Source organism: Pleurodeles waltl, chromosome 6 (assembly GCF_031143425.1).
Source record: "Pleurodeles waltl isolate 20211129_DDA chromosome 6, aPleWal1.hap1.20221129, whole genome shotgun sequence".
NCBI classification, from domain to species: domain Eukaryota; kingdom Metazoa; phylum Chordata; class Amphibia; order Caudata; family Salamandridae; genus Pleurodeles; species Pleurodeles waltl.
The window spans coordinates 862834107-862858180 of NC_090445.1; the positions used below are offsets into that span (position 1 = coordinate 862834107).

Consider the following 24074-nt stretch of genomic DNA (forward strand, 5'->3'; position numbering starts at 1 on the left):
GGCCGGCTACAGGCATGGACTTATCAATATGCCTACAGTGTTTATATTTCCCACTAGGAGATGATTTTTCATTTTTGAGAACTGGGAAGAGCTTCACTAAGAGCTATTCTTCCTGGATCCATCAAGACTGTATGTATCCCAAAAGGAATGTATGACAATACCTGGAGTGTGAAGATTTTGTAGTTTGTGACCAACTCTTGCAAGCTTGATGGTAATTTTATTTATTTGGGTACTGACAGTAAATGCCTCCTTTTGCGTGGTCACCCTCAATTTTTTGGACTGATGCTGCTGGATTTTTTAATTGTGCACCAGGCAAAAGTGCAGGGGTAGTGGCACCTAAAACTTGTATAAATTGGCATATTTAATACCCTATAGGCCATACTATATAGAGTATACAGTACACCTATTGGCATGGAAAGTTAAATGTCACCTATGGCCTAAAATATTCCCTAGTGTGACAAAACAAACAAAAAGTAACGTATAAGTTTGAAATAAACATGGCATTATAGTGACTCTAAGGGTATGACTGGCCTCCAAAAGCTATTTTCATGGTAGAAAAGCTGGCTGATCCCATACAGAAAAACTGGAAAGAAATATTAAATATTAATTCTGTAACCACAGATTAGGGACCAGCTTAAAAACCTAATTCAACAACTGTTTTTAACATTTAGTCAAAGTTCAGCTCAATGATGAATTCGGTGGTGGGGAGAAACTTCCCCAGAACTGGTTTGGAGTGAACAAAGAGGAAGGGACTGCTCATTTCCCAGACCACATCTCTGGGTGGGCACTCAGGCAATGCACACAAGTAGAAAGGTTTCTCAATCTTGAATTTAGAGAGTGAGGAGCACTTGAGGGACTGTTTGCAGTAGCACAAACAGGAACTGAGTCAAAAGTGGGTAGGGCTACTCCTGTGAACGTTCACCTTTTTGGTTACTGCACGGTCATCAGTCATCCCTACCAACAAGCTGGTGCCAGGTGTGAATTTCTTGACAATACTAATGGACCCCTGGAAGAATAATAGGACTTCATCTGCTGTTTGTGACGTGTGGTAACTTAATCGGCATGTTGCAACAAATACAAAAAAAAAAGATGATGGGAGGAATGTTCACAGTAAATCCTCCACTGGCAACCGCTTGAGGATAGCATTCCAAACCATTATTCCTTTGCCCACTATGCAACCTCAGTTTGGACTCAGGTTATGGCCACACAAGGGCCCTTTGCTCATGGTGCCACTGCAATCAGGCTACACCATTCGGGTTAAGGGAGGACCTGGCCTGGCAATTCGGGCTGGACTGTTCCAACTGGAGCAGGGTCACAGCTGATTTGCATATGGCTGGGTCCAAACAAAGGTAGCATGGTGTGCAAAATAAAGATGGGCACTTTTTGTGTACCACAGTGAAACACCCCAAGTGCAACAGGTATATCCAGATACTGACTTAAGTCCTGAGGTAAGACCACTAACGATCGGTCAAACTTAGTTGGTTTATCAGACCCGTGCTCCATCGTACTTGGCCTGAACTTGCAACCAAGTCTTGGTTTACCGTGACCAGTTGACTCACACTGGCGATAAGTGCTTTTGGGGCTATTTTCATATAAAACCTTAAAAATTAATTTCTCCATTTCCCCTTATTTGGTTTTTGTTTAATTCTTTTCATTAAATTATTCTCTCCATTTTATACATTGGAATTAGATGTTTATTTTGTTGGGCTTTTAACTTTTTCCACTGGCTTGGTACTTCTAAATGCTTTCCACATTTTCTAAATTAAGTCATTTTTCTGTGCCATGGCTACTAGGAGCTGAGCTCAGGTTTTAATTACTAAAACCTTTAACTGGACTTAGCAGGATAGTGACCTTATTACTAACATCCACTCCAGTTAATAATTCACTTTCTCACAGGGAGTAAACTCCTGTGTAAAACATCACAACATCTAGAAATCTCTCAAGGCTGATTCATTTGGTATATTTTGTCTCCAAGAAGCACACCTGTATGACACCCATAAAAGGTCCCATATGTTCAATCCCACTCAATATTTTTTGGAGCTTAACAAATATTATGTGCTACAGATAGACCTGATCCATTTGTTAAGTTGTTAGCTGCCAGATTAAGTATTTAAAAAGCAAAGACTAGAATCCTACTGTCAGAGACAAAAAGGAATGCTAGATAAACTCCAAAAAGTGCAAGCTAGACATTCAAATCCTTCTTTCATAACCCCTCTCAGGTGTAACAGGCTCAACCTCGAGATCTTGCCAAAATGTTCTGAAGATGTATCCTTTTCAACCTTGGTGAAACAGGAACATATGTGTTGAAGAGATTTCATCAAAGCAAGTGGAACGGACACACAAAAGTCCACAATATAACAAAGACCCTGGTGTAAATGGGTTGACTGGGTCCAATATTAACCACTTTAGATAAATACTGCCCTTCAACAGGGTGCTATTTACAAAAAATTTCAGGAATTGGGCAAAATTCCTCCATCCACGAGAGTAGTGGAAATAGAATTCATGCATAAACGGGATAAACTTGCTCACGCCCACATCTCCTACAGGCCTATTTCTCTGCTTAATGTGGACCTAAAACTTTCTGAAGTATGTAGAAATAGAAAGAATACCTTTTTCTGAGACGACTCACAATATTCATCTATTTGGAACAATATTTTGCTAATTGTGAAGAATCCTGAACAATCCATCATTGGGATTTAAAGGATTTGCAAGAATATGATGCAACATCAGGATTCAAAACACATCCCGAAAAACTGCAATTACTGAGTATGTTCATAGAACAGGGGAGCTTAAGGGAGACGAGATCAAGCACGGTAGGAGAAGATCTCACCCATTTATGTGGGCCAAAGACAAAATGAAGTACCTAGGAATGTATGTTACCCAGTAGTCCATATAATACAAACTGTGGTGCTTTACTGTAGGGTACTAAAAATACCTTGTCAAATGGCAACCTCTGTTTATGTCATGGCTGGCAATTGTGGTCGCACTGGAATGGATGTTTTATTGGGATCATTATACCGGTTTAAAGCCTTTCTAATCACAATCCCTGAAAATAATTGGCGGGTACACAATCAGCCTGTAATTGTTTTTTTAATTTTTTTTTATATGGGGCAGGATGGCAAGGAATTCAAAAAGCCTAGAATTTGAAATAAACTGAAGAAGGCAAATACAAACAATGGCCTGGGTCTCTGGAATTTAGAAAGAGACTACATAGTGGCCCATTTCAGAGTTGTATTTGGGTGAGTATTGCAAGCTATTCAAAAATATTGACTCCAATAGATGGATGCGTAATTCCCAGCAAATGTATTGGAATCAAGTTAAATGCACCCAATATCTCACGACTCGGAAGTCATTTTATGGGATTAAAGCCTACTGATCTGTAAGGCGTGTACAGGAAAGCTATTATGGACATCTGGGACCACCCCCATCTCCAGAAGAATATGAAGTTTGATGGTGACATAGATGCTAACCCACGATATGAGTATCAAGCAAAACAGATTTACTACACACTTTTCTAGGTCTATCATATTTTTCATATGACTTTGTTCTATAGGACTGTACAATCAAGTATCACATTTTGGATTTCTATCATGTCAACAACATTACCTTTTGTAAGGTCGCTATCATGGCACCACAGAGAAGGTGCAGCTCACTCATCCCACATCCCATCAGCCCTGGAAGGTTCTTTTGCTGACCATCTGTGGATGTGCTGACTGAAGAGGGCTTCCTCATCGTCATGAGATCCAAGTCACCATCTTCACTCTTAACGGTTACCCTTAACTATAGAAATATTAAAGCTAACAACTCCAAAGACTGCATCCTTGGACTGCCTCTCCCAAAACCCTCCTTGGTCACTGCCATTGCTGCAATAGCTCTGACCATATATATTACTGGAAAGCACAAGCAGAGTGCCTGTATCCCGGTCTCCCATCAAAAGTCAGACAACTACTTTTGTGAAAACCGGAAAGGGAAAGTAAAGACTGGAGTAACGTACACTGGATATTATCTTCTCCACTATTTTTTTGTTAATGTTTGGGAACTAAACCAACCAGAAATAAAACCAATAAAAATGTCTTGTTAAAAAACAATCTAAGCATACCAGGCTAAAAAATAATTTTTGTACAGCCCAGTTTCCCACAAAGCTGGCTTCGTAGCAAGGAAGACAAATAACAGGCATTACAGTGTTCAACTTTAAGTGTAATTCATTTTCACAACGTTGGAATTATAAGCAACTAAGTGGACCCACATGAAATCAAATGTGCAGCTTGGTCACCAGAAAGGGGGCTGTAGAGTAACCAGATAGCAAGCGTCGTGTTCTTTCAGATATGTGGTAGGTTGATGAAGTGTATTAACTGTCAACGTTTTTTTTACAGAGAAGATCCACTTGGAAACACACAAGCTGGCAGCCCCTTATAATCTAAACATGAACATCACCCCTTGTGTAAACAATGCACAAAGTAAACAAGCAGTTCATCAGGCAAGTGGTGCTGACTCACCTGCTTCACTGTGGGCAACCACCACACCCAGCTCATTCTCAGATGTTGTCAGCAGATAGTTGGACTGTGCATCCCCAAGAGAAATCTAACCCACCAGTCAAGGAAAATTAAAGTACAAATTAGGAACTTGCTGTAGGAAGCTGGCTCTTTATACAATATATCAAAATGAGATATATTGTGCCGAGTCCAGGGGTTCACTTACCAGTGGACATGGGCTTGCTCTAGCAATCCCAATGTGCTCTTTTTAGCTGGTAGTGTGGTCTTAGGCTTATCAGAAAGGAGCATCAGACATCTGCAAATACACACAGTCAATAAATATGAGACAACTGAATAAAGAGATCCACACCAATTTACAAAAATAACAAGCATCTTGTTTAGGCACCAGAAACAATACGATTGCAAGAAAAATAATGAAAATGTCACTTACCCAGTGTACATCTGTTCGTGGCATCAGTCGCAGTAGATTCGCATGTTCTGCAATAGCTCGCCATCTGGTGTTGGGCCGGAGTGTTACAAGTTGTTTTTCTTCGAAGAAGTCTTTCGAGTCACGGGACCGAGTGACTCCTCCTTTTGTCTCCATTGCGCATGGGCGTCGACTCCATCCTCGATTGTTTTTCCCCGCAGAGGGTGAGGTAGGAGTTGAATTGTAGTAATAGTGCCCATGCAATGGAGTGACTAAGTATGCACTTATTTAAGGTTGAGATGATACATATATAAATAATTGAAGGTAACTTCCAAACTGCTACAGGCTCCCGGGGAGGCGGGTGGGCACATGCGAATCTACTGCGACTGATGCCACGAACAGATGTACACTGGGTAAGTGACATTTTCAGTTCGATGGCATCTGTCGCTGTAGATACGCATGTTCTGCAATAGACTAGTAAGCAGTTATTTCCCCAAAAGCGGTGGATCAGCCTGTAGGAGTGGAAGTAGTCTGAAATAATGTCCTTAATACAGCTTGACCTACTGTGGCTTGTTGTGCGGATAACACGTCTACACAGTAGTGCTTGGTGAATGTGTGAGGCGTAGACCATGTGGCTGCCTTACATATTTCTTGCATTGGGATGTTTCCTAGAAAGGCCATGGTAGCACCTTTCTTTCTGGTTGAGTGTGCCCTTGGTGTAATGGGCAGCTGTCGTTTAGCTTTAAGGTAGCAGATTTGGATGCATTTAACTATCCATCTGGCTATACCTTGTTTTGAAATTGGGTTTCCTGCATGAGGTTTTTGAAATGCAATAAAGAGTTGTTTAGTCTTTCTGATGTTCTTTGTTCTGTCAATGTAATACATTAATGCTCTTTTGACATCTAATGTATGTAGTGCCCTTTCAGCTACGGTATCTGGCTGTGGAAAGAACACCGGAAGTTCCACTGTTTGATTTAGATGGAACGGTGAAATAACCTTTGGCAAAAATTTAGGATTGGTCCTTAGGACGACTTTATTTTTGTGTAGTTGTATAAAAGGTTCCTGTATAGTAAACGCCTGAATCTCGCTTACTCTTCTCAGGGAAGTAATGGCGATGAGAAATGCCACCTTCCAGGTTAGGAACTGTATGTCGCAGGAGTGCATGGGTTCAAAAGGTGGACCCATAAGTCTAGTTAGGACAACATTTAGGTTCCATGAAGGAACAGGTAGTGTTCTTGGTGGTATAATTCTCCTAAGGCCCTCCATGAATGCTTTAATGACTGGTATTTTATATAGGGAAGTTGAATAGGTAGTCTGCAGGTATGCAGATATTGCTGCAAGGTGAATCTTAATGGAAGAGAAAGCTAGGTTAGATTTTTGTAAGTGAAGCAAGTAACCCACTACATGTTCTGGAGTTGTGTGTAATGGTTGTATTTGATTAATATGGCAGTAGCAAACAAACCTCTTCCATTTACTTGCATAGCAGTGCCTGGTGGATGGCCTTCTTGCTTGTTTTATGACTTCCATACATTCTTGGGTAAGTTGTAAGTGCCCGAATTCTAGGATTTCAGGAGCCAGATTGCTAGATTCAGCGATGCTGGATCTGGGTGTCTGATCTTTTGGTTGTGCTGTGTCAACAGATCTGGCCTGTTGGGCAATTTGATGCAGGGTACCACTGATAGGTCTAGCAGCGTTGTGTACCAGGGTTGCCTTGCCCAAGTTGGTGCTATCAATATGAGTTTGAGTTTGCTTTGACTGAGTTTGTTTACCAGGTAAGGAAGGAGAGGGAGAGGAGGAAAAGCGTAAGCAAATATCCCTGACCAGTTCATCCATAGGGCATTGCCTTGGGATTGTTTGTGTGGGTATCTGGATGCGAAGTTTTGGCATTTTGCGTTCTCCGTTGTCGCAAACAAGTCTATCTGAGGTGTTCCCCAGAGTTTGAAATAAGTGTTCAGTATTTGGGGGTGAATTTCCCATTCGTGGACCTGTTGGTGATCTCGAGAGAGATTGTCTGCGAGTTGATTTTGTATCCCTGGTATAAACTGTGCAATTAGGCGAATTTGGTTGTGAATTGCCCAATGCCAAATTTTTTGTGCTAACATGCTTAACTGCGTGGAGTGCGTCCCTCCCTGCTTGTTTAGATAATACATTGTTGTCATGTTGTCTGTTTTGACGAGAATGTATTTGTGAACTATTATTGGTTGGAAAGCTTTTAGTGCTTGAAAAACTGCAAGAAGTTCTAGGTGATTGATATGCAGTTTTGTTTGATGTACGTTCCATTGTCCTTGTATGCTGTGTTGATCGAGGTGTGCTCCCCACCCTGTCATGGAAGCATCTGTTGTTATTACGTATTGTGGCACTGGGTCTTGGAAAGGCCGCCCCTTGTTTAAATTTATGTTGTTCCACCACAGAAGCGAGAGGTAAGTTTGGCGGTCTATTAACACCAGATCTAGAAGGTGACCCTGTGCTTGAGACCACTGTGATGCTAGGCATTGTTGTAAGGGCCTCATGTGCAGTCTTGCGTTTGGGACAATGGCTATGCATGATGACATCATGCCTAGGAGTTGTAATACCATCTTTGCTTGTATGTTTTGTGTTGGATACATGTGTTGTATGATGGTGTTGAAATTTTGAATTCTTTGTGGACTTGGAGTGGCTACTCCTTTTGATGTGTCTATTATGGCTCCCAGGTATTGTTGTACCTTGCGTGGCCGAATTTTGGATTTTGTGAAATTGACGGTGAACCCTAGTTTGAAGAGGGTTTGTATGATATGATTTGTGTGATTTGAGCACTCTATTAACGAATGGGCCTTGATTAGCCAGTCGTCTAGATATGGGAACACATGTATTTGCTGCCTTCTGATGTGTGCAGCGACTACCGCTAGACATTTGGTAAAGACTCTTGGTGCGGTTGTTAATCCGAAAGGCAGTACCTTGAATTGGTAATGTATTCCTTTGAATACAAACCTTAGGTATTTCCTGTGCGATGGGTGAATTGGTATATGGAAATAAGCATCCTTGAGGTCTAAAGTTGCCATGTAGTCGTGCAGCTTTAGCAATGGCAATACTTCTTGTAGTGTGACCATGTGGAAGTGGTCTGATTTGATGAAAGTGTTGACTACTCTGAGGTCTAGGATTGGTCTCAGTGTTTTGTCCTTCTTTGGTATCAGAAAGTACAGTGAGTAAACTCCTGTGTTTATTTGTGTGTTTGGCACTAATTCGATTGCATTCTTTTGCAATAGTGCCTGCACTTCTATCTCTAGGAGATTGGAATGGTGTGTTGTTAAATTTTGTGCTTTTGGTGGTATGTTTGGAGGGAACTGTAGAAATTCTATGCAGTAACCATGTTGGATAATTGCTAGAACCCAAGTGTCTGTAGTGATTTTCTCCCATGCTCTGTAATAATGACCTATTCGTCCCCCCACTGGTGTTGTGTGGAGGGGGTGAGTGACATGTGAGTCACTGTTTAGTAGTAGGGGTTTTGGGGCTTTGGAATCTTCCTCTATTTCTAGGGAATTGCCCTCCTCTATATTGTCCCCGAAAACCTCCTCTATACTGTCCTTGGTAACTGGACGGTGTGGCTTGTGAGGTGCTGGCTTGTGTGCTTTGACCCCGAGACCCCCCTCGAAAGGGCGTTTTACGGAATGAGCTGTAATTCCCTCTGCTCTGCGGGGAGTAGAGTGCGCCCATGGCTTTGGCAGTGTCCGTATCTTTTTTGAGTTTCTCAATCGCTGTGTCCACTTCTGGACCGAACAGTTCTTTTTCATTAAAAGGCATATTGAGAACTGCTTGTTGAATCTCTGGTTTAAATCCAGACGTTCGGAGCCATGCATGCCTTCTGATAGTTACAGATGTATTAATTGTCCGTGCAGCTGTATCTGCAGCGTCCATGGAGGAGCGGATCTGGTTGTTGGAGATGGCCTGTCCCTCCTCAACCACTTGTTTTGCCCTATTTTGGAAGTCTTTGGGCAGATGTTCAATGAGATGTTGCATCTCGTCCCAGTGGGCTCTGTCATAGCGCGCAAGTAGTGCCTGGGAGTTGGCGATGCGTCACTGGTTTGCAGCTTGTGCTGCGACTCTTTTACCAGCTGCATCAAACTTGCGGCTTTCTTTATCTGGGGGTGGTGCATCTCCAGATGTGTGAGAGTTGGCCCTTTTCCTAGCTGCTCCTACAACAACAGAGTCTGGTGGCAGCTGTGTTGTGATGAAAGCCGGGTCTGTAGGAGGCGGCTTATACTTTTTTTCCACCCTTGGTGTGATTGCCCTACTTTTGACCGGGTCCTTAAATATGTCTTTTGCGTGCCGGAGCATACCAGGGAGCATAGGCAGGCTTTGGTAGGAGCTGTGGGTGGAGGAGAGTGTGTTGAACAAGAAATCATCCTCGACCTGTTCTGAGTGGAGGCTTACGTTGTGAAATTGTGCTGCTCTAGCCACCACCTGAGAGTACGCGGTGCTGTCTTCTGGTGGAGATGGTTTTGTAGGGTATGCCTCTGGGCTGTTATCTGACACTGGGGCGTCGTATAGGTCCCATGCGTCCTGGTCTTGGTCACCCTGGCTCATGGTGGTGTGAGCTGGGGAGTGTGATGGCGTTTGTGCTGGTGAAACGTTAATCACGGGCGGAGGAGAGGGTGGTGGTGTAACTCTTTTCACCACTTTTGGTTGTGGTGCTTGTTCCGTCTGGAACTCCAACCTTCTCTTTCTCCTAATGGGGGGAAGGGTGCTTATTTTTCCTGTCCCCTGCTGAATGAAGATACGCTTTTGCGTATGGTCCGCATCAGTTGCTTGTAGCTCTTCCTCAAACCTATGCTTCTGCATTTGGGAGGTTAGCGAGTGCTCTTCTGTATAAGAGCCTGAAGCTGGGTCGCTTGCAGTTTGTTTCGGCGTCGAAACTTTGTCTGCGTGTTTTTTCGGCTCCGAGGTGACTTTTTTCCTTTTCGGGGCCGAAACCTCTCGGCGTCGATCTGTTTCGGTGCCGCTGTCTCGGCGTCGAGCCGTGTCCACACCGGCATCTCGGTGTCGAGGCTTGTCTCCAGCACTTTCTCGGTCCCGAGAAGGCTGCGTGCCGGTGTCTCGACCGGAGTCGGACGATCTCGGCACTGTTTGGGCCTTTTTCGGTGCCGACGGTCGGTCACCGATTTTATGGGTTGAGCCATGGCCTGGTGGCAGTGGCGTCCCCTGGGCCTTGTAAATGTTTCTTTGTGTGGTTTTCGACGTCTTACTCACGGTTTGTGTATCGTCGAATCCTTCGGAGTCTGAGTCTTGGATCGAGAAGGTACCTTCCTCTTCCTGTTCCTCGAACTCCCGTCGGGCTGTCGGTGCGGACGCCATTTGAAGTCTTCTGGCTCGACGGTCTCGGAGTGTTTTTCGGGACCGGAACGCACGACAGGCCTCGCAGGTGTCTTCGCTGTGCTCAGGTGACAGGCACAGGTTGCAGACCAAGTGTTGGTCTGTGTAGGGGCATTTATTGTGGCATTTGGGGCAGAAACGGAACGGGGTCCGTTCCATCGGCGTTCTTCAGCACGCGGTCGGGCCTACCAGGCCCCGACGGAGGATCGAAAAATTACCCCGAAGGGCACCGGAGCTCTTCGATCTTCGATGCGGTGTTGAATGTAAGTATGCCGATCCCGAACGCAACAATACCGACGAAAATCTTCCGAAATTAACTATTTTTTCTGTTCCGAAACTCGGAGCGACAGGAACACGTCCGAACCCGATGGCGGAAAAAAAACAATCGAGGATGGAGTCGACGCCCATGCGCAATGGAGACAAAAGGAGGAGTCACTCGGTCCCGTGACTCGAAAGACTTCTTCGAAGAAAAACAACTTGTAACACTCCGGCCCAACACCAGATGGCGAGCTATTGCAGAACATGCGTATCTACAGCGACAGATGCCATCGAACTTTCAGGTTTCAAGCGTTGGGTATAGTGCAACGACTCACGGGACCAATCTCCTGGACTTAGGTAAGTACTGGGCAAGGGTTAGGACCACACCAACAGGTCACACCGGGCGGCACAGGGGCTGCCAGGTGCAGAGGCGTAGTACGTCGTAGGGTGTCCAATGTTAGTCAATGGGGAACGGTCTGGTTGAAAAGAGGCTGCAGGTTTGACAGGGAGTCCAATGGGGGTGAACCAACAAGTGGGTTCAAGTCTTGAGATGCTCAGAGGCGAGGGGACACCTTCAGTACTTTTCTCCACAGACCAGGAGCGACGGATGCAGGGATGTCCTGAGGGGACAGGTTTTCTCCACCGGGAGTACTCGTAATTGACGGGGCCTGCAGGCAGAGGTTTCAGTGGCATCAGTGGGTCCACAGTGGGCAAGTCATAGGTGGGCTTTGTTTCTGGAAGGGTGGGGGACTACGCTGGCACTGTTGGCCCACTTCAACACAGAGTAGGTGGCACAGGTCCAGTGGTGCTTTCCGGTGTCTGGTTTTTGCAGTTCTGAGTCCTCTCAGATTTCTTGGGGTCCCTGAAGATGCCGAGTAGCACCTCTACTGCTCCACTGGACTTCCAGGGTTTTTGTTGGCAGGGCTGAGGTCAAGTCTGGTGCTTCTTGCTTGGGCTTTGCTTTTGCAGCTCTTATGTGTCCTTCGTAGGTCAGCAGGAACCTGATTTCCTGGTGCCAGGCGCTCCACTAAATACTGAATTTAGGGGTGTTTTGGGGAGTGTAGGGTATCAGCCAATGAGCTACTTACCCCGGAGGTCACTACACTCCCTATATGACTACTTCATGTGGGAAGCTGGCATAACCCTGTCCCAGAGTTCCTAAATCTGCCAACACCAAGATGGCAGATTTCTAAATGTTGTGTCAACACCTTAGTGGTGGGACTGACCTGAGGGACGGACACAGCTCTTCAAATACTACATTTCCCACTTATCCTATGTGAAATGGGCCTTGGGGCATGGCTGTGGGCAGGCAGTAAGTCAGCATTTCTCCTTTGAGTGAATCAGATCTACATACAAAGGGCAGTGGGCTTCTTTGAAATCCTCTGCCTTGGAATGCAGATTCACAGGTCAGACTGTTGGGTGGGGCGTGCAAACAACTCTCCCAGAGCAGGCTTAGTTTCTGACGGCCCGAGAGCCAAGGCTCTAACCTTTGGGGGTCAGAATTGTGTCTGGTGGTGGCAGGCTGGCTAAAACTAGTCTGTCTGCACACTGGTAGTTGGTAAGGTTTCAGGGGGCACCTCTAAAGTTCCCTCTGGATGCATGTTTAAATAAATCCATCACTGGCATCAGTGAGGGTTTATTAATATGAGATGTTTGAAACAAAACATCCCTAGTTTCAGTGAAGCCATCATGTAGCTAGGGAACTTGTATTTACCAGTGTTCAGCACATGCACCTACAATGGCTTCACTTACTATGTCTAAGAATTGACAAAGACACAGCAGGGGCATATCTGCTCTTGTAGATATGTCCTCACATGTAGTATAATGTACCCTGTTTTGAGGCTGTAAGGCCTGCTGTAGGGGTGACTTACATACATTGGATGTAGTGTTAGGAGACATAGCACACAGGCTGTGTGCCATGTTGTGTTTTCATTTTTAGCTGCACCAAGACACATAGCCTGCAATGGCAGTCTGAATGTGCTAGGCGAGGGGTCCCAGAGCGTGGCACTATATGTACTCCAGCCCTTGGACACCCTCTTGGTACCCATGCCATAGGTACCAGGAGAACTATTTACTAGGGACTTACGGGGGGCAAAGGTATTGTCAATTGGGGAACAATTGCACAGTTTTAGGGAAAGAGATCTGGCACTGGGGATCTGGTTAAAATTTTCAGTCAAAATTGCATCAATTACTAGACAAAAAGTGAGGGTGACCATGTCAAAAAAGGGCATTTTCCTACACTTTCTTTAACAACTATATTTAGTTTGGATGTGGAGTACCAAAAATCTTTACAATATTACTGACAGCAAAGCCGTTTCAGATATTTTGTGACTGTGTTTCCAAAGCAATTTTTTAATGCTGTAGGGCATGTGACAAGTGCCATATTTACAATACTGTAATAGAGTATAGGGTAAGCCCAAGAAACGATGAACCTGGGAAAAACAAATGGTTCCTCGGTATATAACTGCACTGGGGAAATTTTGACACACTGGAAACCATATGATGACAAGCATTGGCAAAGCCAATAGGTCTCGCCTATGAAAAACCTATTGGCTTTTACCAATTTGTTTTAACCATGTTGTACACCAACGTTGCTGTTGTTCAGCATGGCTAAAAGTTAGAGGCATAGAGGAAAGTGGAGAAGAGTGTTGTAGAGTGGAATGTCAGAGTGTTGTGAATTGTAGTGGCATAGTGTGGAGTCGCACAGAGTGGCATACCATGCAGTAGCACAGAGAAGATTCGACTGTGTAGAGTGTTGCAGAGTATGTTGATGTAGAGTGCAGTGGCATTGAACTCAACAGCGTACAATGCAATGTCACAGAATGCAGTGGTGTATATTAGAGTGGTGCATAGTAGAGCGCAGTGGCAGAGAGTAGAGTGGTGCATAGTAGAGCACAGTGGCGTGAAGTGGTGCATAGTAAGGGGCAGTACAGAGTGGGGCAGAGTGGTATAGAGTAGAGTATAGTGCCAAAGACTGCAGTGGCATAGAGTGGAGTAGTGCAGAACAGAGTTGCATTGAGTTCAGTGGCAGAGAGTGTAGTGAAGGGTAGTGTCAGAGTGCAGTGGTGTACAGTGGAGCATAGTGGTGTAGAGCATTGGCATAGAGTACAATGATGCAGAGAAGAGAGCAATGGTGTAGAGTGCAGTGATTATGAGTAAAGTGGCATAGAGCTGATAGTTTCAGACGAGTGGAGTGGTGCAGGGTAGAGTGCAGCTGCATAGAGTATAATGGCGTACAGTAAAGTGGTGTAGAGTACAGTGACAGAGTGTAGCAGTGCAGAGTAGAACGGAGTTGCATACAATGTACTGGCGTAGTGTGCAGGGGCATAGAGTTGAGTGTTACACAGTAAAGTGCACTGGCATAGAGCATATATGTGTAGGGTGCAGAGGCAGAGAGTGGATGGCAAAGAGTGGCGTTTTTTGCATCTCCACTTTGAGACTCTGACTTCATTCAACTGCCCATCATTTCTCTAAAGGCAATTTTACAGTACCTTTTTTTTTTTTAATGACTCCTAGTGCAAAGTGAAAGGCAAGCACTATTGAACCAAATAATTCTCATTTGCAAGAAAAAGAGGATACAACTTTGGCCAGGACGATGTCACCAGGGCGGAAACTCTTGTACACTTCAACCTAAACAATAGAAACAAATGGTTATTAACATTTTTGCCACAATAAATAACTCTGGTAACTATCAAAAGAAAACGCCTCTGGCTACTAGTTAAACAGCTAGCTACCAAGAGGAAAAAATAAATAAGCTGATGCATTCTGGGTACTGTGACCCTGAAACTAATGTGAATATTTGAGCCTTTTGTAAAGGATAGATTTTCTATGCATCACTTCACTATAGGTGTTTAGCTCAACTACTGTAAAAGTTAAATATGGGTGACGGTCCAAAAAGCATCCCAGGACTACAAGAGATCAACAACACAGCAGTAATGATAGAGACCAAACCAAATGTTTATACTCCCAATTTTTTTCTGCATCCTCCTTTTTTAAATCCTCCTATTTCATGACCTACCAATCACAGTTGCTTCAGAAACGTCAATCTTGCCACAGTGATTTACACAAAAAGGACACCTTCCTGTACAATAGAGAATGAAAATGAAGATATACAAAAAAAATACAAAAGAAAATGAAGATATACTAGAACACATTTTGAAAATAACCATAATAACTCAAACATCTCATGTTTGGGGCTAATTATGGTTATTTTCAAACCATGAAGGGAAGTGATTTGATTTCCCAGTGTGGAGCTCAGGAGTAAGGTTCCCACACTAGGAGGGAAATCACTTGCCTACCAAGGATCACACACTAATGATGACCTTGAGAGCAGAACCTCTAAAGTTTCCACACACAAACCTGAAAATTGTCCTATTCCAGCATGAAAAGGCCACACGAAGACAGGCATTTTTATAGCAACATCACATGGACAAAACACTTTGATACGTTTAGGGTACACCCCTGCATTAGTTCAATTAACATAACTTGCACAGGTCAACAGTAGGTTTTACATTCAAAAACCCCAAAAGAGCAGGGAGTTAGAGATATAAACATTTCAAAGTAATGCACTGCCACCAGTAGTTTCACATATAAACTTAATGTTCATAATTTCAAAGTTGAACAACCAAATTAATCACTTCGAAATGAATGTTAAACAGAGAATGCAACCTGGGGACTAATGCATCTCTTCTTTGAAGCAACCTTGCCTCTGCAATCGATCCAAGGATCTTTTCAGAAACATAATAAACGGTTTACTGAAATTAATGTGGTGTGGAGTCCAAAATAATATTTTATTTTTACCCACAGCTTCCGCTCCAATATCTAATCACACCTCTGGGGTTTCTAAGTGCTGCATATAACAGATGTTACAATTACCCACTTATGGTACCTAACTTACCGACCAGGATTCAAACTTGTGACCTCCTGATCACTGCTTTGTCCCAGAGGCGACGGTTCAGCTCACTGAGCTATCCCTCTTGCAAAACAGGCCGAAGACCCTTTTGTACTCCAACTTCTCAGAGGCTTTATGGTTTGATTTTTCAGAAAAGGTAATCACGCATTTTTTAATCTGGGCACTGCAAAGTTTTGAAGCAGACAGCAGTGTGAGCGCCAACGAGGCTCAATATCCATTACGCCGTGAAAAATTGGACTGTTCTGTCACTAACAGGAAGCAACATTTAAATAAAGAACATCCTCCATTTACATTTAATAGTATCCCATGAGCTGGTGGAGACCTTTGTAACCAGCATTTGCAATGCAACGGGTCTCGCATTTCTCAGAGTTAGAGCTATTGGCAGTTGTAAACTCCCAACTGGACTTTTCTTGCCACATTAAACGGAAAAAAAGAGCGCAATCGCGCTGCTACAGTTCACGCGTAGTGAAACCTATTGGCAAAAGGTCAATTATCTACGTAACCGGCCAAAGTGCAATTGACTATGTAACAGGGTTGATGTCATGCAAAGCTCTCAACTTCTGCCAAGCGAGATCATGCTGCGAAAAAAAGATAAAAAGTAGTCCACAAACAGGACGGAAAAAAGCGAGCCTCGTATGTTTTCAGTACTGGTCGCTGCACTCGAGGAGGGCTAACCACCAGAAAAGGCATGACATGACGTATGCATGCCTGCCACTAATGAAAGCAAGCAGATTTTAAAAGGCAAGCCCACGAACCAATGAAAGACACTAACGTGACAAGGACGGGTTTCCGAGCCCTTTTCAAACTACTACAACGTCTCGCAAGAGATGCGCATGCTAGCGCAAGCTCGACCCTAAAAAGGGCAACAACTCAGTCCCTGGCTACAACATCAAAGGATTCTACGGAATGAATATGGAACTAGTGGCAACCAGCTGAAAAAAGGAGCGTTGGAGCACCCTAAACTTGGTTGCCTTCTTAAGTGCAACAACACACTATCATAAACTAAAACAATGTTTGGTGACAATCCATTTTTAGGCTCTTACAAAACACCACATCTCAGGATTCCCGTATTAATGGGATTTATTTCACTTATCTTATGGATAAGTGCAGAATAATGTTTCTGTTGCACCCTGAAAACACAGATGTTATCATAAATACATAACCACTGTTAAAGGTGTCAGTGTCTACACTGAGGTTAAAAAAATTTATTGCAGAGGATTGTACCTTTTTTTTTTTTTTACAACGAGTCATGTTCATCGATGTACAATTTTCTCTTTCAAGGGCACCTTCTCCACCCCTACTTCTTACGGCGGTGTGTTTCCAGCTTCACTACACATCGGTGCACACTAAATCTCATTTGAGGCAAATCTCGAGTCAGCAAGGCCTCTCTTTCAACAACCCAACGGCACTTTTAGCTGTATCAGCAATTACATAAAACGTATTTAGAAAGAATCCTCTCATGGCTATGTGCCACTAAAATAATAAGTGTAATGCATCACTTCTCTTCTGTGCCACAGACATGCTGTTATCAGGGTTTGTTTACATCCAGCTTGTGCTTTATAAAATCACACACACCTCGCATTAAGCTACAAGTGCACGGATGGTAAAACAATTATCAAACCAAGATGCAAGTTGCAAAAATAATGAACAGTAGATCCCTAGAACGGTCTGAAGATAAATGTAAGCTAACATTTTGCACACAACAGTTCTGAATATAACAAATGACAAAAATCCATAAGATGTAAAATTTCAATGAAAAATTAACCTTGTCTTTTTCAGTGGCTCGGATGTCTTCCTTTCTGCAATAGAAAAACTTATGGTTAAATATGAGTCACCCGATCCTCATCAGCCCCTCTGCTCCCAATAAATGCCATTACTAAAACATTTCTGTGTGACTTCAGAGTGATGCTTCAAGCAGTAAATGAGCAACTCGCACAACATTTCAATCAATTCCTGAGGTAGCCTGATGAAGAGGTCACCTTGATGCCTGGTGTGATTTGTGGCCAGGTAGTGACTTTACTGTAAGGAAATGGCTCCCTGTTGCAGTTGCAACCTAAAGAAGAAGGACTGCTGACCTGAAGCCCTGCAGTGAAGATGGAGACGACAACTGATTTGGCCCCAGCCCCACCGGCCTGTCTCCCTACTTCTAAAAAAAACAGCAACAGCGACGCATCCAACAGGGTCCAGCGTCCTCTGAAGCCTCAGAGGACTACCCTGCATCTAAACGACGAAGAAGCTCCCGAGAACAGCAGCCCTGTTCAAGAAACTGCAACTTTTGGAAACAAAGAAGCAACTTTTAAAGACCACACGTTTCCCGCCGGACGCCTGAGGCTTTCCACTCTGCACCCGACACCCCCGCTCGACCTGCGGAAAACTAACACTACAGGGAGGACTCTCCGGCGACTGCGAGCCCGTGAGTAGCCAGAGTTGACCCCCCTGAGCCCCCACAGCAATGCCTACAGAGGAAATGCAGAGGTTCCCCCTGACCGCGACTGCCTGCTTCAAGGAACCCGACGCCTGGAAAACACACTGCACCTGCAGGCCCCAGGACCTGAAGGAACCGAACTCCAGTGCAGGAGTGACCCCCAGGCGACCCTCTGCCTAACCCAGGTGGTGGCTACCCAGAGGAGCCTCCCCTGTGCCTGCCTGCATCGTTGAAGAGACCCCTGATTCCTATTGAAAACCCGACACCTGTTTGCACTCTGCACCCAGCCGCCCCGTGCCGCTGAGGGTGTACTTTCTGTGCCTGCTTGTGTCCCCCCTGGTGCCCTACAAAACCACCCTGGTCTGCCCTCCGAAGTCACGGTTACTTACCTGCTGGCAGACTGGTACCGGGGCACCCATATTTCCATTGAAGCCTATGTGTTTTGGGCACCATTTTGACCTCTGCACCTGCCCGGCCCTGAGCTGCTGGTGTGGTAACTTTGGGGTTGCCTTGAACCCCCAACGGTGGGCTACCTTGGACCCAACTTTGAACCCTGTAAGTGTTTTACTTACTTGTGAACTTAACATTTACTTATCTCCCCCAGGAACTGTTGATTTTTGCAGTGTCTACTTTTAAGATAGCTTATTGCCATTTGTGTCAAAACTGTACATGCTATTGTGATTATTTAAAGTTCCTAGAATACCTGAGTGTAATACCTTTCATTTTAAGTATTACTTGTAAATCTTGAACCTGTGGTTCTTAAAATAAACTAAGAAAATATATTTTTCTATATAAAAACCTATTGGCCTGGAGTTAAGGCTTTGAGTGTGTGTTCCTCATTTATTGCCTATGTGTGTACAACAAATGCTTAACACTACCCTCTGATAAGCCTACTGCTCGACCACACTACCACATAATAAAGCATTAGAATTATCTCTTTTTGCCACTATCTTACCTCTAAGGGGAACCCTTGAACTCTGTGCACACTATTTCTTACTTTGAAATAGTATATACAGAGCCAACTTCCTACATTTACTCTTAAAAAAAAAAACACACACACACACACACAATGTACTCTTCTAAAGGCTACACAAAACACGGTACATCAACACCCACCCAACAAACCACAAGACTAATTTGAAGGGCTGATCTGGAACTTACTAAGACAATTCTCAATTGCCTCCTCAAGCCCACTAGCCAGGCACTGCGCATATCAATCCTCTGATCGTAAAATGTCAGAAATTAGGAAAGATTCCAAGCTACACACCCATATATAATGCAGTCAAATTTACAAATTAAATACTGCACTGTGAGGCAATAATAACGGCAACGTACTGCTATACAAATCTGGTCACAAAACATGTGATAGTCTGATTTTGCCTCAGCTGGTACTGCCCTGAGCCAGCAGGGTAGTAAGTAAATACACATAAAAAGCATTAGGTCAGTGATTAAACAATCAATGAGAGTAGCTGATTAGGTGAGAAACATGCAGCTTTAAGTTACCAACTTTACTAGGTCCTTCAGGTATGGCAAAACACATGCATGAGTAGAGAATCAAGGAAAATATGTTTTAGTAATGCTGTCATTTTAGAAAAACAGAATGGCCAAACAAAACCTGAAAGGATATACATTTAGTCAAACAGTCCCGTTTACTTTCAACCTATCAAAAAAGCCTCCGGAATGGTGTGGTTCTAATGCAGCAGCATACTCCATATAATTATGAATTTGCTGCCCTTGTCATATATTCCCCGCTATACTATATAATACAGATTACTGTATTAGGTCAAACAAATCAAAGATTATGTGGTACTTTGTCAGACATTTTATAATAGTAACAAAGCAACTTTTAGTTACTTACTATACAACTAATGATTATTTTTTTATAAGAATAAATGTATCCTATATGAACCTGTACGAAATAACTATAGGCCCGACTAAACACTGTATTTTAAACAAGAACATTCCTTTGTGATCCTGCACAACATGCACTTGACAGGAAATGTTAAACTTAGTGAATTAACTGCGATAGTTCATTCAAAATGTTTATTTTGACCACAGTCATTGTCACTCGCATAATATTTCATGACACAATTGCCCTATGCTAACAAAAGGAGAACAGTGATGCTTTTTTTTTTTATAAAACCACTTGATCTGTAAAATGATTACTGCTATGTCAAATTAATCTTAAATTTGTTTCTTTATGAATTGGCTTTTGCTGAAGAGACGTGTGAGACTGGAAATTATCGAATATGTTTTAACCAATTATTTACACTACTATTCTTTCTCTCATAGATTTACAAGGCTGTGAGAAAAGCTTAATGTTGCATTGCTGTTAAACCTTTAGTTAAACGTATCATGTATTTAGAATGTTCTTTGTTAAAACTTGCCATTTCAACAGAAGCTGTCTTGTTCGGATGAAGATCCTGCATTTCCATTGAATGGGAGAAGATTTTTTTTAATCAGCGTGAATGTTAACTTTTGTTGCAATGTAAAAATGTATAAAATTATCCACACGGAAAGAGAGGGCGCGACTGAGCAGACATTTGACAGCATTAATGGCCAGACAGCCTATTAGACACCTGTTCCTTTTTGCTACTGCAGACAAGAACTCCTTGAGAGCTCTCTGACTTTGATACTTTGGTATTCTATTTTGCCCAAGCTTTCAGAATTGGTATAATAGAAACTCTACTAGACGTTATGCTTTCACATCTAGAAGAGAACTCTTTACGGGTTTTCTGCTGAATATTATTTCCTGAAACTAGTACTAGATTAGGGATATGCTCTTTATGGGACTCTATATGCTTTGTTCTGTAATTTGAATGGACTTTGATTAACGTATAATAAAGAGACTTACAAACTAAATGATTAATAAACTTAAACTAGAATTAAACTCTCATCATTGACTCCCAAAGATTAACTGTCTTTAAGAATAGTCAATATTTAAATGTTTAGATTTGCAGCTTCTTCCCTTAATTGCCTCTAAGGGTTATTGCCACCGAGTCCAGTAATAAGTGGAGATTGTTAAGTATATTTTTCCAGGTCCCCACTCGCACAAAACGTGGTAGCAGAGGTAAGGTAAGATAATGAGAAAAAAACTGCAATAATTAAGTGCCCAAGTTAGGTAAATGCCAAATTGACCAGAACCCAAATTCAAAGATTGACAGTGTGCAGTTCATAAAGCAGATTGGTGAATTCTACAGGCGTATCAATAGGGTCATGTGTCGAAATTATTCAGCACAATGTGGTTTGTGAATTGCTTATTGATGTTTTGAATTGCAGTGCTCATGCTTATTTGCTTTTGTCGAAGAAGATAAAGAGCTTATTGGACTAAGAACTAGTTTACAATCCCAGGATAAAATCTAGACATAAATAAGAAGCGATGTAAGGTATTATTGTCTGTTAGGGAAAAGTGCAAGTCGTGCGACATCATCGACCGCACAATTCAGATAGGGGCATAACCAGTGGTTGTACTAATATTAATCAGAGTTAATGTAGCCTTATGTGCAAAGGTGACAACATTGATTAGGTGATTTTCTCGTTGGTCGAGAATTTACCATTGCGAGTGTAAAACCTGTGTTGATTGAAGAATCAGGTGTAAAAACCTTAAAAGTCTAGTTGTTGATTTGTTCTATGATTTCTTTAGAAAAAAAACGACAAAGACCGATGTTATTTTATGTCGCATAGTAATTAGAATTGCTTCTTTATGTATTACAAAAAAACAGGGAAGGAGGGCGAACTGCTGCAAAGCTGGTGTGGTTGCGTCATATGGTCCTGCGCAGGTATAGGTTGGTTGGTGTAAACGCCGTGCTGAGATACGTTGAGTTATGTAGAAAGCTGCACAGTCACTGGTTGTAGGAAGTTGGCTCTGTATGTGCTATTTCAGAGTAAGGAATAGCATGCACAGAGTCCAAGGGTTCCCCTTAGAGGTAAAATAGTGGTAAAAAGAGATAATACTAATGCTCTATTTTGTGGTAGTGTGGTCGAGCAGTAGGCTTATCCAAGGAGTAGTGTTAAGCATTTGTTGTACATACACATAGACAATAAATGAGGTACACACACTCAGAGACAAATCCAGCCAATAGGTTTTGTTATAGAAAAATATCTTTTCTTAGTTTATTTTAAGAACCACAGGTTCAAATTCTACATGTAATATCTCATTCGAAAGGTATTGCAGGTAAGTACTTTAGGAACTTCAAATCATCAAAATTGCATGTATACTTTTCAAGTTATTCACAAATAGCTGTTTTAAAAGTGGACACAGTGCAATTTTCACAGTTCCTAGGGGAGGTAAGTATTTGTTAGGTTAACCAGGTAAGTAAGACACTTACAGGGCTTAGTTCTTGGTCCAAGGTAGCCCACCGTTGGGGGTTCAGAGCAACCCCAAAGTCACCACACCAGCAGCTCAGGGCCGGTCAGGTGCAGAGTTCAAAGTGGTGCCCAAAACACATAGGCTAGAATGGAGAGAAGGGGGTGCCCCGGTTCCGGTCTGCTTGCAGGTAAGTACCCGCGTCTTCGGAGGGCAGACCAGGGGGGTTTTGTAGGGCACCGGGGGGGACACAAGCCCACACAGAAATTTCACCCTCAGCAGCGCGGGGGCGGCCGGGTGCAGTGTAGAAACAAACGTCGGGTTTGTAGTGTTAGTCTATGGGAGATCTCGGGATCTCTTCAGCGCTGCAGGCAGGCAAGGGGGGGATTCCTCGGGGAAACCTCCACTTGGGCAAGGGAGAGGGACTCCTGGGGGTCACTTCTCCAGTGAAAGTCCGGTCCTTCAGGTCCTGGGGGCTGCGGGTGCAGGGTCTCTCCCAGGCGTCGGGACTTTAGGTTCAAAGAGTCGCGGTCAGGGGAAGCCTCGGGATTCCCTCTGCAGGCGGCGCTGTGGGGGCTCAGGGGGGACAGGTTTTGGTACTCACAGTATCAGAGTAGTCCTGGGGTCCCTCCTGAGGTGTTGGATCGCCACCAGCCGAGTCGGGGTCGCCGGGTGCAGTGTTGCAAGTCTCACGCTTCTTGCGGGGAGCTTGCAGGGTTCTTTTAAAGCTGCTGGAAACAAAGTTGCAGCTTTTCTTGGAGCAGGTCCGCTGTCCTCGGGAGTTTCTTGTCTTTTCGAAGCAGGGGCAGTCCTCAGAGGATGTCGAGGTCGCTGGTCCCTTTGGAAGGCGTCGCTGGAGCAGGATCTTTGGAAGGCAGGAGACAGGCCGGTGAGTTTCTGGAGCCAAGGTAGTTGTCGTCTTCTGGTCTTCCGCTGCAGGGGTTTTTCAGCTGGGCAGTCCTTCTTCTTGTAGTTGCAGGAATCTAATTTTCTAGGGTTCAGGGTAGCCCTTAAATACTAAATTTAAGGGCGTGTTTAGGTCTGGGGGGTTAGTAGCCAATGGCTACTAGCCCTGAGGGTGGGTACACCCTCTTTGTGCCTCCTCCCAAGGGGAGGGGGTCACATTCCTAACCCTATTGGGGGAATCCTCCATCTGCAAGATGGAGGATTTCTAAAAGTTAGAGTCACTTCAGCTCAGGACACCTTAGGGGCTGTCCTGACTGGCCAGTGACTCCTCCTTGTTTTTCTCATTATTTTCTCCGGCCTTGCCGCCAAAAGTGGGGCCTGGCCGGAGGGGGCGGGCAACTCCACTAGCTGGAGTGTCCTGCTGGGTTGGCACAAAGGAGGTGAGCCTTTGAGGCTCACCGCCAGGTGTGACAATTCCTGCCTGGGAGAGGTGTTAGCATCTCCACCCAGTGCAGGCTTTGTTACTGGCCTCAGAGTGACAAAGGCACTCTCCCCATGGGGCCAGCAACATGTCTCGGTTTGTGGCAGGCTGCTAAAACTAGTCAGCCTACACAGATGGTCGGTTAAGTTTCAGGGGGCACCTCTAAGGTGCCCTCTGTGGTGTATTTCTCAATAAAATGTACACTGGCATCAGTGTGCATTTATTGTGCTGAGAAGTTTGATACCAAACTTCCCAGTTTTCAGTGTAGCCATTATGGTGCTGTGGAGTTCGTGTTTGACAAACTCCCAGACCATATACTCTTATGGCTACCCTGCACTTACAATGTCTAAGGTTTTGTTTAGACACTGTAGGGGTACCATGCTCATGCACTGGTACCCTCACCTATGGTATAGTGCACCCTGCCTTAGGGCTGTAAGGCCTGCTAGAGGGGTGTCTTACCTATACTGCATAGGCAGTGAGAGGCTGGCATGGCACCCTGAGGGGAGTGCCATGTCGACTTACTCGTTTTGTCCTCACTAGC

General features: G+C 43.9%; 1 protein-coding gene across 2 annotated transcripts in view; it reads right to left on the reverse strand.

Moving 5' to 3' along the window:
• The window catches only part of EXOSC1 (exosome component 1), a 128618-nt gene that overhangs the window by 12245 nt on the left and 92299 nt on the right, over positions 1 to 24074 (reverse strand). For both annotated transcript variants that reach the window (XM_069239618.1, XM_069239617.1), the window contains exons 5-7: positions 17181 to 17214; positions 14083 to 14133; positions 4497 to 4581 (exon numbers count right to left, since the gene is read on the reverse strand). In XM_069239618.1, the coding sequence (XP_069095719.1) occupies positions 4497 to 4581; positions 14083 to 14133; positions 17181 to 17214 (170 nt within the window). The remainder of the gene's footprint in view (positions 1 to 4496; positions 4582 to 14082; positions 14134 to 17180; positions 17215 to 24074) is intronic.